General features: G+C 44.2%; 1 protein-coding gene across 1 annotated transcript in view; it reads right to left on the minus strand.

Annotated features, from left to right (window-relative positions):
- ptk7b (protein tyrosine kinase 7b) overlaps window positions 1-17,073 on the minus strand; it is a 77,059-nt gene that overhangs the window by 20,220 nt on the left and 39,766 nt on the right. The window contains exon 2 of the mRNA XM_071922580.2: window positions 5,331-5,627. Within this exon, the coding sequence (XP_071778681.2) occupies window positions 5,331-5,627 (297 nt within the window). The remainder of the gene's footprint in view (window positions 1-5,330; window positions 5,628-17,073) is intronic.

Genomic DNA, 17,073 nt, shown 5'->3' on the forward strand with positions numbered 1-17,073 from the left:
ACCTGTTATTAGAGCATGGGGAAGGAGGAATAAGGGGCCAACTTTAGCAGAAGGGGAAACAGTGAGTCACTACAGAGGAGGAGGACAGCGTAAGAAAAAATAACATGGAACAAATGGATAGAGTATCATCCACAATGTGACTGACAGTCGGACCTGGGCCAAACAGTATCTGCAAATAAATCAAAGCATTTGTTTTAACTTGCTTGGAGTAATAGGTGGGTGGGGTTTACTGTATCAGGTGGTGTCAATCACAGAAGAGTATGTTGACTTTTAAAGTAATAATCTGCGACATTTTCATACAAGTAAATGTCTATGCTACTCTCTACTGCTGATTGATATAACACAACAGTGATTCAACCTATATCCACTTCATGAATTTGCTGTTCTAAACACCCGGGGTCTGGTAGCTCTTTCCTGGTAAAATCCTCTGCGTTTTACGTTTCTGGCAGCAGCGTCAGTGGTTTGCTCGGATTAAATAGAAGAACTGGGTAGTTAGCATGAGCAGCGATAGCCATGACTGAACAGACAAAAAAAAGAGCGCCACCAACAGAAAATCCAAGGAAAAAGACGTCACAGTACTGGAGACATTGTTTGATTGACAAACAACCTTTGGGAAGTGCAGTGTAGAAACACAACAGCAACAAGGCGCATAGTACCAAAGATTGCGCCAAGTAAAAGAAACAAAACAAAAGAAGTATTTGTGGATTACCATTTTAAATACTTCCCTGTGATTGCCTCAACTTTCTGGCACTCCACACCCATCTGATAACTCCAGGCAGGTTAAAACAAATGCCAAGTACTATTTGTTTGAATACTATTTGACCGTGATTTTCTGACACAGATTCTCAACGTTTGCCCCGTTCACAGCTTGGGAACAGTTCAGGTTTCTCCAGCTGTCCACTCGACAAACAGAAGGCACTCTTTCATAACCTATTAGTGGAGAATACTTGGCCATAATCCCTATCAGAATGCATGACTAAGTGTCACAGTGGCACAGGAGCGAGCCTGGCAGAGAACGCCGTAATTAGGGGCGTATAATTATTATGTTGGAGGCAGAACAGGAAGCTCTATCAACACTGGGATGATAACAGATGAATTGTGAGGATATTGTCAAGGCAGATGCTTAGGCCATTCATGCCTCGCCGTGCCAAAAGACAGATGTGTGTGTGTGTGTGTGTGTTGCACTCAATGAGCTGATTTGTTGCCATGGTGAATGGTTTCTGAAACGGAGAGGAAGGGTGGATTCGGTTGGCCAGGAGAGTGCAGAGACAGGGGATACTGCATGACTGACAGCAACATATGGGTATGGAAATAGCCAAAACATACGGCGGAGCGGATTCACATTGTAAACTTTTGTCAGATGAAAGAAAATATCCCCTCGCACAGCCGTGGGACCCGGCTCACTGTGTTAGACGAGGTGTCAGATTTCATCAGCTCGGGCCGACAGAGGTCGACGGGCCAGGCAGCGGACCACAGCAACTCAGAGAGAGGCTGCAGTCTGCTGTGACAGGGGGGAGAGAGAGAGGAAGAAAGAAAGAAAAAGAGAGAGAAAGAAGGAGAGAGAGGCTCTGACACTGGAGCAAGAGTCAGCCTCTGCTCTGCAGGGGAAAATCTGACGGATGGAGCCTGGGTCATTAATCTCGCATAAGGGGATGCGTTTTATCAGCGCACCAGAGGAAACAAAAAAGGTGGAGGAAAAGGTGGAGGATGCTCTAAAACGCGTCAGCTGAACAATGTCGGAGAAGGACACATGGTGGGTGATCAGAGCATGATGTTTGTGTGAAAGAGGCTCTGTGATTTGAAAGATTAAATATGAAAGTAAATCTGTCTGCCTGTCTTTCTCTCTCTCTCTATGTCTCTCTTTCATACAAACCCTGCCGCTCATTTCCAAAACAATGTCAGTCTGCATCTTGTTACTGAGAGGAGAAGTGAAGCGTTGCCTCCAGGACCAACAAACATGCTGACAATAGCGCTGTCCGACGCCTCCGCTGGACGCGTTCGCCATAGAGACCCAGTGACCAGGCAGGACAAACGGAGGACGGGGGGGGGGGGCTAAAACCTCTATTAGTGAAAACAGAGGGAGGATAATTACTTTAAATGACTCTTCTTAACAGGCAGGATTAGCCCACCCTCCATTGAGAGCAAGATAAATTAACTCTCTCCCACACCCGGCTGTACTCAGCTGAACTACTCTGCAGAGGGTGGGTGGGTGGGGGTGGGGTGGATGTGCCATACACTCTGGTACAGTCCATGTACAGTACATATGGAATACCCCCCCGCCCCCCTTTCACCCCCCCATTTACAGCTACACACGCAAACTAGCACACACATGAGCGAACCCACATGCAGGATTAATGCCAGAGGGGGTCTTTGCTTGAAGGCTGCGTGCGGCTTTATTGCCCGTTAAATGCATGTTGGGAAAATATGAGAACATCTGTCATAACATGGCCTGATCCGCCTACAACGATCCAGAGACGGCCAGCCAACCAACCAGCGCACTGTGACAGAGAGACAAATGTGTCGATACACACAGACAGATGTAGCGTACACAGAAGTGATTAGGGATGATTTACTACGCCGCTTTATCATGTGCATTCGATACGAAACATGTCCGCAATGTCGTAAGTGATTGTGTTCCTCCTTTAAGAGAGGACAGGCGTAATGAGAGTTTGTACAAATGCTACTGTAGGTGGTTTCCTATCTAAGGTCATGCTGGAGGAGTCTGCTTTCTGCTGATGTTCTGGGAAATGTTCTCTTATCAAACAGATACTAAGCTTTCAATCTTACCGTACCTTGCATATGTGCATGTGTGTTTTCACCCAGTCGTATTAATAACACTACATCCATTAATAACTGCCTCTCAGCTATGTATCAGCTTATCTACTTTATGTATGGCCCTAGTACTCTCCTATCTGAAAGTGGAGAAGTGTGTGGTTACAGTGAACAGTGAGTACAGCAGGGCATGGCATGGTGCGTGGGTATGTGTGTGTGTGTGTGTGTGTAGCTTGTATGCAGCATCATACCTCTGTAGTCTGGCCTCATTGCGGGCTTTGCTGTGAGCCCTTCAAGTACCCGATCTCAAAGACCTCCTTGAAGGGCTACTTGATACGGTGCCCTATCAACACCCTCTCAGTAGAATGTAGAATCCACGCATGCAAACACGTACACTAATAAACACGTACTAATGCCAACACATCGTGTGCATACATGATTTTAGAACCAGTTATAAATAAACTAGCAGTGAACACAGCATGCTTGTAGCTAAGCCAGCAACACACAAGTGAACTTTTCGAGCATCTGACGTGTATCTGCAGGTTTCAGAAAGCCAAGCTTGAGACTTTTTAAGACCTTTTAATGCTACCTAATAGAATTCAAGACCAATTGCAAAACCAAAAAGAAAACTAAACTGGCAAACCAGCCTATTTAAAAATGAATGCAGCTAATTTAAGTTCTTAAACTATGTACGGGAAGCATAAGAAAAAGGACAACAGAAAATGAATTAAGGGACATGAAGTCCAGTTGTGTTTAGTGAAGCAGATGGGAAAAAAAACATGTTTTCAATTTGTACTACTAACCCTGTTAGTTAGTTAGAAATTTTATTTGGTTAAAAGCTTATAATAAAAAAAGTCATGCTAGCTGCCATGCTATTCTGTATTAATCTAAAAGTGCACATGCAAGAAACCTGTCATTGCAGACTTCTAATAACTGTGTTTAGGATATTTTAATACTTTTTTTTTAAGGCTTTTTTAAACTTTTTAAGGACCTGTGCACACCAAAGGTCTTGAAACAACATTGGAGTTTCAATCACGCAATAAAATCTTGTTACCAGGGAAATCTTGAATTGATTTTTGACCCTGTTCCTCAGTTTGGAGCCTGTTCTTGGGAGTGACAGACATCTACACTGACCATAAAAATGCTCAATGCATCACCACCCTAATGAACACTGTACTCTGCAAAAAAATGGCAATATGTATTTTCCATGACTACATGTATTTTCTGAGACCAGGTGACATTCTGTAAGAAAAATTAGATTCTCTGACACTTAACACACAGTCTTCCTTCCAATAAAAATATTCCCTTGTTCTGTGCTGTATGGGAATGTTATTGACCTGGCAGAACATGCAGTTTATTCTGGGTCACGATGGCAAGTCTTAAAAACTGGTGCTTCATGTCTAACTTGTTTTTTTTATCTTAGTGAGAACATCAGTTGAGCTTTATTGAAACACTAGATCATGTTTAATTGCAACACATAAAAGTAGTTCCCTTCAGGTCAGATGAGAGCTGGAAAACTAATGTGCTTCTTTAGTCTCTCTGGCTCGCACTTTGAATCTTCACAGTCACAGACCACAAACATTCACTGGTGCAGGCAGATCTCAGACCCTGGGTTGAACCTCGGCTCTCTCTCTCTCTCTGTTATTCCGTCTCCGTCTATCTCTCTCAACGTCTCTCTCTGTGTTTCAGCTTGTTAGGTCTGGACACTCATCTGTTCTTGTAATCAGCCTTTAAACAAGTCCTGTCAACCTCCCAGTTGAATTTAGCTGGAAAGGACAACATATTCCAGATGGACCCATTTTTTTTTTTTTTTTACCCAGCTTTGCTTTTTGTTTTCTACCGCCATCAGTAATGTTACAAACTGTGTTTTCCTGAGACACAAAGCCTTTTCAGCAACAACTGGTACCTGAGGGCATTCAACAATACATTAACAAGGTTGTTATTTATCCCGAGCAGGGCTGGGCACAATTCCCATGGCTTCCTCTGAAACTCAAGAGGGTCACTGAACAACCAAATTAAGATCTCGGCGTACTCAGGACCCTTAATGGGACACAGTGTTCGGAAAGCGAGGGAGTGAAAAGCCCATCGTGAATAATATGCTGGAGCAAGGAGGGCAGTGTTAATCTAAACCTAAATAATTATATGGCTAGAAGGTGAATTACACTGCTCAGTAATTTCCAGACAAAAGCCTTTTGAGAGGATGTGGGAAAAGAGAGTGTTATACAACTGGGGGGAAAAAAAAGATACAAGAAACAAGAAACACATGCTTGGTGGCACACATATCCAGTTTCCTTTGGAGAGAGGGAGAGGAAGCCACAAAGAACAAGGTAACAACAAGGTGGAAACATTCCTCCAGCTCATACTACCTGTCATTCTATACTATGACTTTTGTTTTGCTTTTTTGATGCAGAAACTGGATGCAGACCTGCGTTGCCATTATGAAACCCAGTAGGATGGCAATTATTACTAAACAAATCATAAGGTCAGACTACTTATGAATTCTCTCGGTTGAAGGTACCGAGGCTGAGGACATGAAAGGCTCGAAATACAACACTCACACTTGATATTGAAGGATGCGTTGGTGGAGTGGAGCTCCTCCGCTGTGACCGTGTTTTGGGCGACACACTCGAAGTTTCCCGCGTCCAGCCTGCGGTCCACAGCGGTGAACTTGAGATTGCTGCCCTCCTGGAAGCGGCGCTCGCTGTTTTCCAGGGCCTGGCCGTTGTGAAGCCAGCTGTAACGGATGTCGGCCGGATCGCTGACCTCGCAGCGCAGCATGGCGCTGCGGCCGTGCAAGGCATCCTGGGACTTGGGCTCCTTGGTGAACTGGATGGCAGCAGCCTGGATGGACAGAACTGAGAGATAAGAGGGGAAAGACAGAGAGAGAGAGAGAGAGAGAGAGAGAAAGGGGAGGGGAGAATAAGGAGAGAGGGAAAGTAAATAAGAGAGGATTAGAATGAGGTTGCTGTTAACGTTTTACTGCATTTTCCGTTCATTAAGCGTATGCCACGGCGACCACTTAGCGTTGTGGAGGAATGTGATGTTTAGACATTATTGGCTAGCTGTGAATTATTATAGTCGTAAAATGATCAGGACCCAACATGGGGAGAATACTTTTTCCCTTTAGTGAACTTGTGTCTTATTAAAAAGGACGTGGGTGGGTGAATTTCTGACAGGCACACACACACACACACACACACACACACACACACACACTTGCCTCACGTGCCATCAGCTCAGGGAGACAGCTCTCTCAAACTAAGACATGATGTATTGCACACACACCCTCACACACACACTTAAATCTTTTATTTCAATTTGCAAGCTTTGTGTGAGAGAAATGTTTTCTGCTCTATTTACCAATGTCTCACTGGAGAAAATGACAGAGTTGAACTCACAGCAAGACAGGCAGAATAGTACATAGCCTGCTAAGGTAGACCACAATGTAATAAGTCATATTTTAGAAGATCACAATACATAAGAAGCAAAGGAGAGAAAAATGAAAATAGGACAGGGCTTTATGGCTTTAGTTCCTATTTTTCAACAATGTTTCATTTAGTTTCAGTTTTTAGTGCCTTTCAAAGTAGCCTGATATTCAGACTGAATGGCCATGTAGCCATTTGTTTTTGACAAAAATATCGTCTTTGCAAAGACAATATGTTGGCTAAGGGGGTAATTTCAACAAATTTTATTCTGCCAAAACGCCAATGCAAAAACGTTGCATGAATGGTTCAAACTTTAGCCCCGCCTACAATGCGATGATTGGCTCGATTGTTTCTCTGAATCACTTGACAAAATCTGAAGAGTGGATGGAATCAGGCAATTTCAACAGGAACAATTGGAATTTGAAAGAGCATCTCTGCTGGCAAGAAGAGTAGGGTGACACTGAGTGTTATGATCAATAACCATCTGCTAACCAATGAATGTCCATACTCCATGATTTAAAGATATTGGGAGGTGTATTGTTTTCTTCCCCTTACATGAAAGAAACACTAAAATTCATTTTCTTTGCAAAATTGCTTATTTTGGCGCTTGCTTAGTCAAGCTCATTGTAATGTGGTAAGTTACATCTCTACTTGTCACTACCTTCTGTTGAAGGATCCAGAAAGATAATGTATTGGAGGGTTTTTTTTGTATTTCAGTTCATCAATATGTTTTCCATGCCTGGCTGCAGTCTTAGTTGTAGATAATTATTAGAAACTTGGTGGGAGGATGGGGGACGTGAGTGTTGTGATCGCTGACTGGTCGTGCCTTATTTGAACTCAACAGCTGCTCCAGCTGCACTCTGCTTTCTTGTTTGAGCAACTGCTACAATTAACTCATCAATAACCATCTTCTTAGTATGTCAGGACAGGCCTTCCACTGCCCTGCATTACACAATGTTATCATACCTGATGTCAAGGTCTGTTATCGTAAGGAACGGTCCACCGGTAGAGTCGACCAAGCATACCTACACCTGCGGGAAGGTGTGTGTGTGTGACTGTGACTCTGTGTGTGTGTGTGTGTGTGTGTGTGTGTGTATGTCCCTCGGAGCCTCGCTCTTTTAGGACTGAAGCCACGTAAAAAGGGGGATCTTTCAATAATGTTAAATCAAGCAGCCTGCTGCAGATGAGCTGAGGTAATCCCTCCATCTTTGACCCTCCTCATCCCCCCGCTCCTGTCCTTCTCTGGCCTGCCCATCTCCTCATCAGGCTACTCTTTGTCTGGCTGCAGGTGGCTGGAGCTGACAGACAGGCAGGCAGACACGCAGGCAGGCATGCATGGAGGCAGGCAAACAGGAGGAAACATACAGACAGACAGACAACCAGGCAGGCTGGGTGGGAGCTGAGGACGAGGCTGGATGCAGCTGAGCAGGTAAGCGTCACTTGTGACCCCTACAGCCCTGGAGGAACTGGGAGTGACAGTAGAAGCAGCGCACAGGATATGGAGAGAGGAAGCTAGCCAGCCAGGGTTATACAGTATAGGCAGACAATCGATTCCTATAATACTACAATGGATACACGCCTTTTCCTAACACTGATCAATGCCATAAAGCCTATGCTTCTTGAATTCACTTTCTGAACTGCTGAGCGGGCTGTTTCAAGCCAGGGGGTCAGCCGTCCCATTAGACTATTGTTGTTGAGATCAATAGCGAGTTTATAAATTATTGGAAAATGTTGGAAACTAGGGAGTATAGGTAGAAGGTAGTGTAGGTGACTAGAATGTTTCATGTCGAGAGCGTGTATGGTTGTGGGACACCAGAACTTACTGTTACTGTTACTGTGGGATAAAGGAAAGTGCCCACTTAATAACCTTAATGACATACCTGCACTCACATGTTCAACCCTGTAACATTTAGATCAGGTGGCTAGTGAATGGTGCTGTCTGTTTGATGGTGCGTTCAGACAAAATTTCACTTCTCTCTACTTGCATGAGTTTGAATGCTTGACTTGCATGCATTCGTGCCGTGTCTAATTTTTTTTCACAATCTGAGTCACAGTCTTGTAGATCTATGACGGCATCTACAGTCACCACTGGTGGGTTAGTACATCACTCTTTTAACATTTGAATTGGGCTCCTGTATGGATGCTTGCCCTGGTTTATGGCACACAGGGTTGTTACAGCACATCCTGTGTATCGGTAAATGGAGTGCAACAATTCACCTATTTACAAGAGGCTGTAAAACTGTTCCATCTGTGTAAGACTGGGATGATTGGAGGCAGATGGGTTGGAAACACAGAGTCATGCATAACATCCACCTCTAGCTCTCTATCAGGTAATGTTCACAGACAGTGTAGCACCTCCATGCCAAGCGTACAGCTGGGGTGTGGAGTAGCACGCCAACTTCCATCACACTGAGCCTCCTCTGTACAATGATGTTATTGCCTTTGGTATATAGAACTGAGGCATGCAGTTGATGGTTTCATTTGAGACACACGCTGACGTGTGTGTGTGTGTGTGTGTGTGTGTGGATTCAGATTCAGAGCGGAGAGGGAATGACTCCTGGGAAAAGTCCCGGCAGAGACGGCACACACAGATAAGGCATTTTCACATACCGCAGAATGACAGACGAGTAAAGAGAGAGAAAAAGAGAGAGGGAGGGAAGGTAGAGTGAGGCAAAGTCTATCACATCTGTGGAAGTCTGCCAAGTTTACTGTACTGTTCAAACACAGAAGGCATCGTGACCTACATCTCACAAACACACTCCAGCCCTGCCTCTCTACCACTCATATAAACAGACACACATGAACAGACTTCAAGGGCACACACACACACACACATACACAAGCACACAGTCATATACACAAAGCACCACAGACACAAAGCCCACCCCCTCCATCCCCATCACCACTATCAAATAGCTATGCAGCGACAGAGTCATGTCCTTGCCAGTAGATTCCATAAAAATTTCATCTGTCCGACCAAATCAATACACTTTACTTTAAGGTCGCGCTTTTCAATGAGTCACACAGGGACTGGTGGACAGGGAATGCACGTATCTGCTCAGAGTGACATTTCAAAGAGATAAGCGGCTCAAATGGTATCCAAACTCCTAGCGAGGGCCCTTCAAAGTGAAAGTGGATGAGAGAGAGGGCGATTGATAAAGGGGAAACAGACGGCAGGGAGGGGAAGCAGCGGATGGTTAATAATAAGGGAAGGGAAGGATGGGAGGGAGTGTATGTTAAACCGGCTGACAAATATACTCCTGGACAATGGAACTGACGATACACCACACTAAAGTAATACAATGAAATATAATGAATCAATTTTACGGTTTTCCCCCTGAAAGTTTCATTGTTGAATGGTTGCCTGCCCTCGACACAACAAATAACTGAAAAACTGAAGTGTGCATTCTCGCTTGTGAAAGAATGTGATGTCTTGATAAAGTAAAGCTGTAAAGTACTGAGCTAAGCAGAGCGGTCCATCTCCAGGGATCCTCCCTACTTCCACAGATTAAAAAAAAAAAAAAAAAAAAGTATAAAAACAAGTCCTGGCTCTGATACCAATCAATATGCACATGCCTGGAAAAGGCTAGGAGGGATACGCTAATGCACCCGGATGAGCGGTGATCATCATGCAATATTAATAGCCTTCATTTCAAAATAGCTTGAGTTTCCATGGATTTCCAACTAAGTATCTGGAAAGAATAAGTTGGAAGAGACAGAAAGTGGGTTAAAGACAGGGGGGAAACTGCTGAGAGGGGTAAAATATCTGCACTGAGGGATTCTCCTGTTCGACTTGCTGCACTGCCGACCCCATTAAGCCCGGCTCTGCTGTCAGTCGGCCCGTCTGCCAGCGCTGTCAGGTAGGAGTCTGCTTTAAGTCGGCCTGACAGCCAGAACCCACCGTAATGGGCTCATCAGCAGCCTGCAGCTCTCTTTTCTCTCTCTTAGCTCTGTCTGCTGCCACAGACGGAGGTGGCGAAGCTGAATCGCATTTCAACAAAAAGCTTCTATACCATAACAGTGGTGGGAAACGCAAGAGACAAAAATAGGATGAGAGGGGGTGTGTGAGAGAGAGAATAAGCGAGAGAGAGAGCGTGCGTGTGTGTGTGTGTGTGTAGACATTCACAATAGGATCAATATCCAGATCAGTTAAGAGAAACCGTTTGATGTTGATCCAGAGCAAAGATGCACACAAAGGTCATAGTGAGTATACACTCTGCAGTTACCAGCCACTAACAAGTTGGTTTTGGGCTGCAGCGCTGAGTCTGTATGTGGTAAAAAGGTTTGCTATAAAAAGATTCTTCCATACAAACGTGTCGGTAAGTATTATCAAAATGTATCTTGTCAATATGCCTCTGCACCTATGTCACCAAGATAAATTCCTGTACATTTATTGTACTTGATTCCAACATAGTGATTACAACCAAATCCTGGAAAAATTATCTTGATGCCAAAATCAGTGCATTGCATTATTTTTCTCCAATTTTCTGTGATAGATCAAATAAAATTAATTTGTATCTTTATCCAAGGAATGAAATCCGCAGGTAAACAATTTTTTTTTTTTACCATAATATGACTTAAGATTATCAAAGATAAGGTCAATTTATAAATGAGGGCCTGGAGTCTGTAATCAGGAGTGTGTGTTTACAGACAGCCCATCTGGTCTCCAGCAGGCCATCACACACCGCTGTGGAGACAACAGGACCGATGTTATCTCTGGAACTTTCCCTCAACGAGTCGCCGCAGGGTGACGACAGCCAGCGATGAGACACAGGCCTGAGGCTGCAGAGGTTATAAGCAAACACACCCACACATGCACACACACACACACACACATACCGGCACTCGCAAACACTTGGCACCGGACACGCCCGCTGTGGGATCTCAAATAGCCCCTATAAATGTGGTATCAGCCTCTCAGTGGAGCATGTCTAAATAAGACAGCTGCTCTGAAAGACGTTTCAGAGTCAGAGGAGCACACACAAACACACACACACACATACACACAATACACATATAGATCAAAACTGTGACTTGACACAATCACTGTCAGGACTCCATGGTCCATTCATGATCCAAAAACCGTACGATTACCAAGATATCAGTAGTGCATGTTGTAGAACTGAGGAATACAACACTATCTGCCATCTCCTCCTCTGCCACTGGGAATGAAGATGTGACTGTACCATCAGTGATCACTCCATTCCCACTAGCCCCCCCTTCCTTTCCCCAGCCTCAAAATCAACATAACCCAATTAAGGATAAAAGCAGCAAGACTCTAGATAACATCAGTCCTCTTTACTCAAAACGCAAACACTGACAACAAACAGTGCAACTTCAAAGGGGCGCCAAAAAGAGGAAATGGCACAAACACGATTAGAGCGCCTCTGATTGGATCAATTATTAATAACTCCAAGGGTTCACACAAGATCTGAAAGAGAGCTCAGTGTGATTTGGAAGGGGGAATGAAACAACTTATTTAGTAAATGTCAATCAGTGGGTCAGATGAGGGCCTGAACATTCAGCACAGAGTGGAAAAACATACGTTGTCAATATTTCAAGCTGCAAAGGACAGGTAGTGAAAGAACCTTGATGCATTCAGCTTGGCAAATTGCTTTCACCTTTAAAAGCGTCTATTTTATCGGTCACTGGAGACCGGAGCACCGTCAGCAGTGGAGGCTGGGGACTCAAAAAGTTAAGGACAGGGCGTGGTAAATTGTGGGATAAAAGGGTATGGCCCAAAATGTAAGGCTATCAAGTCTACTGCACTCAAGTCTAAACAACAAACTCTTTAAAGAAAAAGTTAAATGGAGGTGGATCATGCTCTTAATCCTCACTGACGCAGGTGATGAGGTCACCCTACCAAAGTGCTCCATTAAGTCACACACACACACATGCCAGCAGCTGGGAGAAAAACCCAGTTAATATTTTCATTTCCTCAGCAATTTAGCAATCACTGCAGATTCCTGTCGTTCCTCTGGAATGCCTAGCTACCAAGATTAGCATTCCTACCAGGGTGGAGGAGGGAGGGAGGGAGGGAGGGAGGGAGCGAGAGAAGGAGAGGAGAGGAGGTGGGAGTCCTCGCTATCGGGGGGGGGGGGGGGGGGGGGGGAGAGAGTAAGAAGTACAATACTGTACAGCAGACCTGGATCAGATGGAATTTGCAAATAATTATTTGGGGGGGAATGTGACACATAGGACAATGCAATAAAGTTTACACTATGTGGAATCAATTTTACTCTATTTGTTGTGATTGATAACTGATCTGACACTATCTGAAATGCCACGTTAAAGTAAATCTCACCCAAGCAGGGTACAACAAATGCTAGGAATTGTTTGGAGATACTATTTAGCCCAGAGCCTTGTTTCCCAACAACGATCGCTCTTTGAGGGAAAGAGTGTTTTTAAGTGTAATCCTACGAAGGTTCGTTCGAAGCAGCACTTACAGCTGGAGTGTGCCCTCTTTAGTTAAGTGTATCTTAAAGCTGCTGTGACACTGTCCATTTGAAAGCTGCTGAAATGTTTGTAATTTCATAATGGCTGATTGATCCAACTGTCTGTAAGTTATGGGATATTGTGCAAATACTAACACAGAAATTAATATGTTACAGCGCATTTCATCATATCTTGATGAAATCTCTGAGAGGCAGATACTGTCTGTCACAGTGCAAGAGACTGTTTTTAGAGGCTTAAGTAAAACCTCAGATGAAAAACAGTAACAGTTACATCCTCGGTTGTGTTTGTAGACTGAGATGTCAAGGAGATAAATTGGAGTGGGAATGAAGGGAAAAGTCTTGGGAACCACCAGAGCCCACTGACGGAGCGCTCATGGTCTTTCAACAAATTACTGGATGTGTGTGTGTGTGTGTGTGTGTGTGTGTGTGTGTGTGTGTGTGTGTGTGTGTGTGTTCCAGTTTTCCACTGACTGCACTGCCTCCCATGGCAGGCAGAAATGGCAGAAACTCTTCTGCAAAAGCAGTGTTTATGGTCTAATAGGCACACTGGAAAAAACTGTTGACAACACAATAGGTCAGGCCACAGAGTACACTTCATCCTTAGTTAATAAGTCTGTGATACATTGCATTGTTGAATCTCCACCCACAAATAAAATGTATATAAATGTGTTGGTTAATTATACTGTGTGTAATATTGTGTTCTAAAAAATAAGAGTATGTAAGAAAAGCTATAAAAAAAAGTCAGTATGTTTGGCCTAAAAAACAAGAAAAATAGAAGCTCATATCAGACGCTGATGTCATCTTAAATGTATTCTGCTAAATGTGCATTTTCATGCTTCACCAATCTCTTGGTCAGTATTTTTAGCAAGGCCGTGTGTCAGCAACAGTCTGGCATCTGCAACAGGAATCACGGAGGGAAATCACCAATGCATGAAGCTGAAATGGCGCCCAAACAAAGAGGTCAGGTTGCCTTATTTAACTTGACAGCAGAGATGTTAAACAGGAGTCAGAGAACAAGTACAATGTCTGTGTCAGACCATTGTAATGGTAGTGACAGTCCAGCCCGCCACACACTGATCTCATTCTTGGCCTTTTGCAGGGTTTGGTGGGCTTAACCAAGTGATTTTGTTCTAGTACTTAAAGTCCCCATGAAATGAACTCCCATTACCTTAGCTTCCTGGAAAACAGAGTGTCTTTCATGGTGACCTCATGCTGCACTAGTAGGCACAAATATACATTTCTAACCAATAAAACCATCAGATTTTTGAACAATCCCGCACCCCTCCCACCAAATTAAATTGTCTTTCTCTCCCTGACTCATATTCCACTGGTTTAGGCTTTTGAATGATCTCTCACTGCATCATGTCCCACCACAACATCCTATTTCAACAGGAAATACATCAAATACAGGAAGTAAAGATGCCACTTCACGGGGTCTTTAAGGTAGGGAAATAAATCTACATGCAACAGCAAAATGGAAAAGTGGGCAGTCCTCTATGTCATGTATTGAATCCTGAACCAGTCCATTTGACGTTTGCATCATTTTAAAAAGACCACCATGGGGTCTCTAAAATCCCCCACTGTGGGTGTTTTACAGAGTATCACAGCCGCATACAATGTATCTGATACATTTTATATAATACATACCAAGTAGGCATTGACCTACAGCCAATACATCAACCTCAACCATTATAGAGGCACCCCCACTGGAAGATCAAGATCAAATGCATCAAAGTAATACAAAAGAATGAGTCCCTGCCGCCTCTTCATTTTCCATTACATCCAAAAAACTGACCCCAGCTTGCGTTTCAGTCTCCACGGGGCATACATTAGTACCCCGCATCTCAGTGTTCACTCCACTGGTTCTAATTGAAAACCATGTTCAAAGGAGCAGAGCTGGGCTGCCTTTCTACCAGCGCTACTGGTATGCGCACCCTCTAGTCTAATTCAATCGCTGCTCTTATTGTACCAGGTAATTGCACTGTGGAGGAGGTCACACTCTGAAAAGCGGCTGCTCGTGTGCAGAGCGAGAGCCGGGCTCATTATAACAAACCACACTGAGATCACTATCAGTTCATGCCTAAATCATCTTACCACTCGCGTGATACCACCGACAGCAGGGAGCGCGCCGTACATCAACTATACAAAGACCCCCTCCCCGCCTTATTACCAGGAAACATTGGCATGGCAACTGCATCCCTCACCTCTCTGTTCCTTCATCCGTCATCCATCTCTCTCTCCAGGTGGACTGCAGCACTCTGCCGTTCTGCTACACTCTTCCCTCACTACACTCAGTCACCCAGGAAGCCTCTATGGAGCTTATGATCCCGATTTTGACAGTTCACACAATTAGCGCACTTGTCACGAACAAGACAGAGAAGTCTGTGTTTTTCGAGTGATGGAAATTAATTTTCCCCAGCCAAGTACTTGACATGGCAATTTGACATAAGTATGTCACCTTTCCTACGCCGTCGCAAAATGCCCTATCATCTCGCCTAACGAGCCGCCGCCTGCCGGCGCACCACCTGACTTTGAAATGAAGGAGTGCCCCATATGGTCTCCATGACAGGAAAAATAATAAAAACACTCGTGTAACAGTGTGTGTGCGCAGGAGGGGGCGAACAGACGTCAGCCATAAATCTCTTAATAAGCGTACTGGGAGGGGGTCAGCGGCATCAAAGTGTTAGCAGTGCTCCGCGCCCCACCCAAACACTCCTCCAAGTGCGCTTTAATAGGCCACCCATCCTGGGCCATTACCGCCTCATTACCGTGTCCCACCAGGGGGGACGCAGCGAGCTTCAGGCTGGGACTATGGACTCAGACTGGGACTGGTATGAGAGGTTTGGCCCCTAAGGGACACTAGGATCTCCATTACATAGCCTGGGGGGGAAAACAACAGAATCATCACTCACAGTCTAAGCAGGAATCTCACACTTGTGAAAATACACTGTACCGTGTTGTTCGCACTGAACGAAACCAGGAAACTGATGTTACTGTTGAGAGCATGTGCCAGCATATTCGACAAAAATCTTTAGGAAAAAAAAAACGTTTAATTAGTTGTCAATATGTCAGTACTCAATAGCTAAAAAATAGATTCAATCCACAAAAAAATATTTTTTTTAGTAAAACATAAATATACTTCTTTTTTTTGCTTTTTATATTTACTTTCATGTCAGCAAACAGTTTGTAAGAGTAGGTGTCACTTTACTTCAATGTTGGCCATCTCATTTTATCTCATTTGCTGAGGTCATTTAGCTTCCATTGTAATACGACCATAGCATTAGAGGGTCATGCTATTCCTTATTACTGTTTGGTACTATTCATATCACTGTCCACAGAGAGCGATCTGGTGGCTATATGACAGATGGAGCTATATGATGAAGCCTTTCAGAGGAGATATGAGCTACATCGCTCATCATCCCCCCTGCTCTGTCCCTCTCCACAAGGCTTCATAACTGTCATGCCATATCTAAAATAGAGACGTCTGAGCCCGGCCAGCTCTCACCGATTTTCAACACCCACTCATAAAAGGCCGACTGTTGAAACATAGGCAGCCTAATGCATCTCTCTATAACCCACGCATGCTGGGAACAGATCTAGAGGACAGAACATGAGCCGACAAGGAGGAGGGGGGGAGAGAGAGAGAGAGAGGGAGAGAGAGAGGCTGACAGGAGGTTATACAATCTCCGTCTGGAACGCCCAAACGATGAGGATAAAAAACACATGCGGCACCTACAGATCTGATCCTGGCCATGAAAGGGACCATGGGTATTATTACCCATGGTGCACAGCAGTCTGGGGCCACAGCCATCCCTGCAGCTGTGTTCTTATGAGACAGTGTGAATATGGGAGCAATTATTAGATTAAGATGGATTAGGCTTTACTCAGGTAAAGCAGGTTGAGTCGTTGCCGTCTCTTTGGTCCTGTAAAACTAGGCACTAATCCAATAATGAGACCACTTTTGGAGGGAAAACTGAAAAGTGCTGCAGTGGGGAATAAAGGCCACCATTCCTTGTTTAGTTTTCTTCATTCAACAAAGGCTCTACACACAGCCAGCATGATGAAAGCCTAATGCAAACTGTTTACACAAGTAAGTGCTAAAACTATCCAGCAAAGGGCATGAGCAAAACTTAACAGAGGATTTAGTATCAAACTGAACATAAAGGCACACTAATGTCAAACATGTGAGGTCACACTCTCCAATATTTTTCCAGCATAATGAGCCAAAGATGGAAGATTAAGACGCAGTGGAACAGAGGAGCTCAGCAGTTTGCAGCCCGGCTAAACATCTCCCGCAACTCTGATAGATGTTCCAGACTAAAGAGTCTGCTGTTAAGTGGGAGCTGGAGAACTCAAACTGGTGTCATGGTTAAATCTTTCTCTGCAGGCCTGTAGATATAGCCTCAAAAGAGTAATATGAC

Source organism: Centroberyx gerrardi, chromosome 15, assembly GCF_048128805.1.
Source record: "Centroberyx gerrardi isolate f3 chromosome 15, fCenGer3.hap1.cur.20231027, whole genome shotgun sequence".
NCBI classification, from domain to species: Eukaryota; Metazoa; Chordata; class Actinopteri; order Beryciformes; family Berycidae; genus Centroberyx; species Centroberyx gerrardi.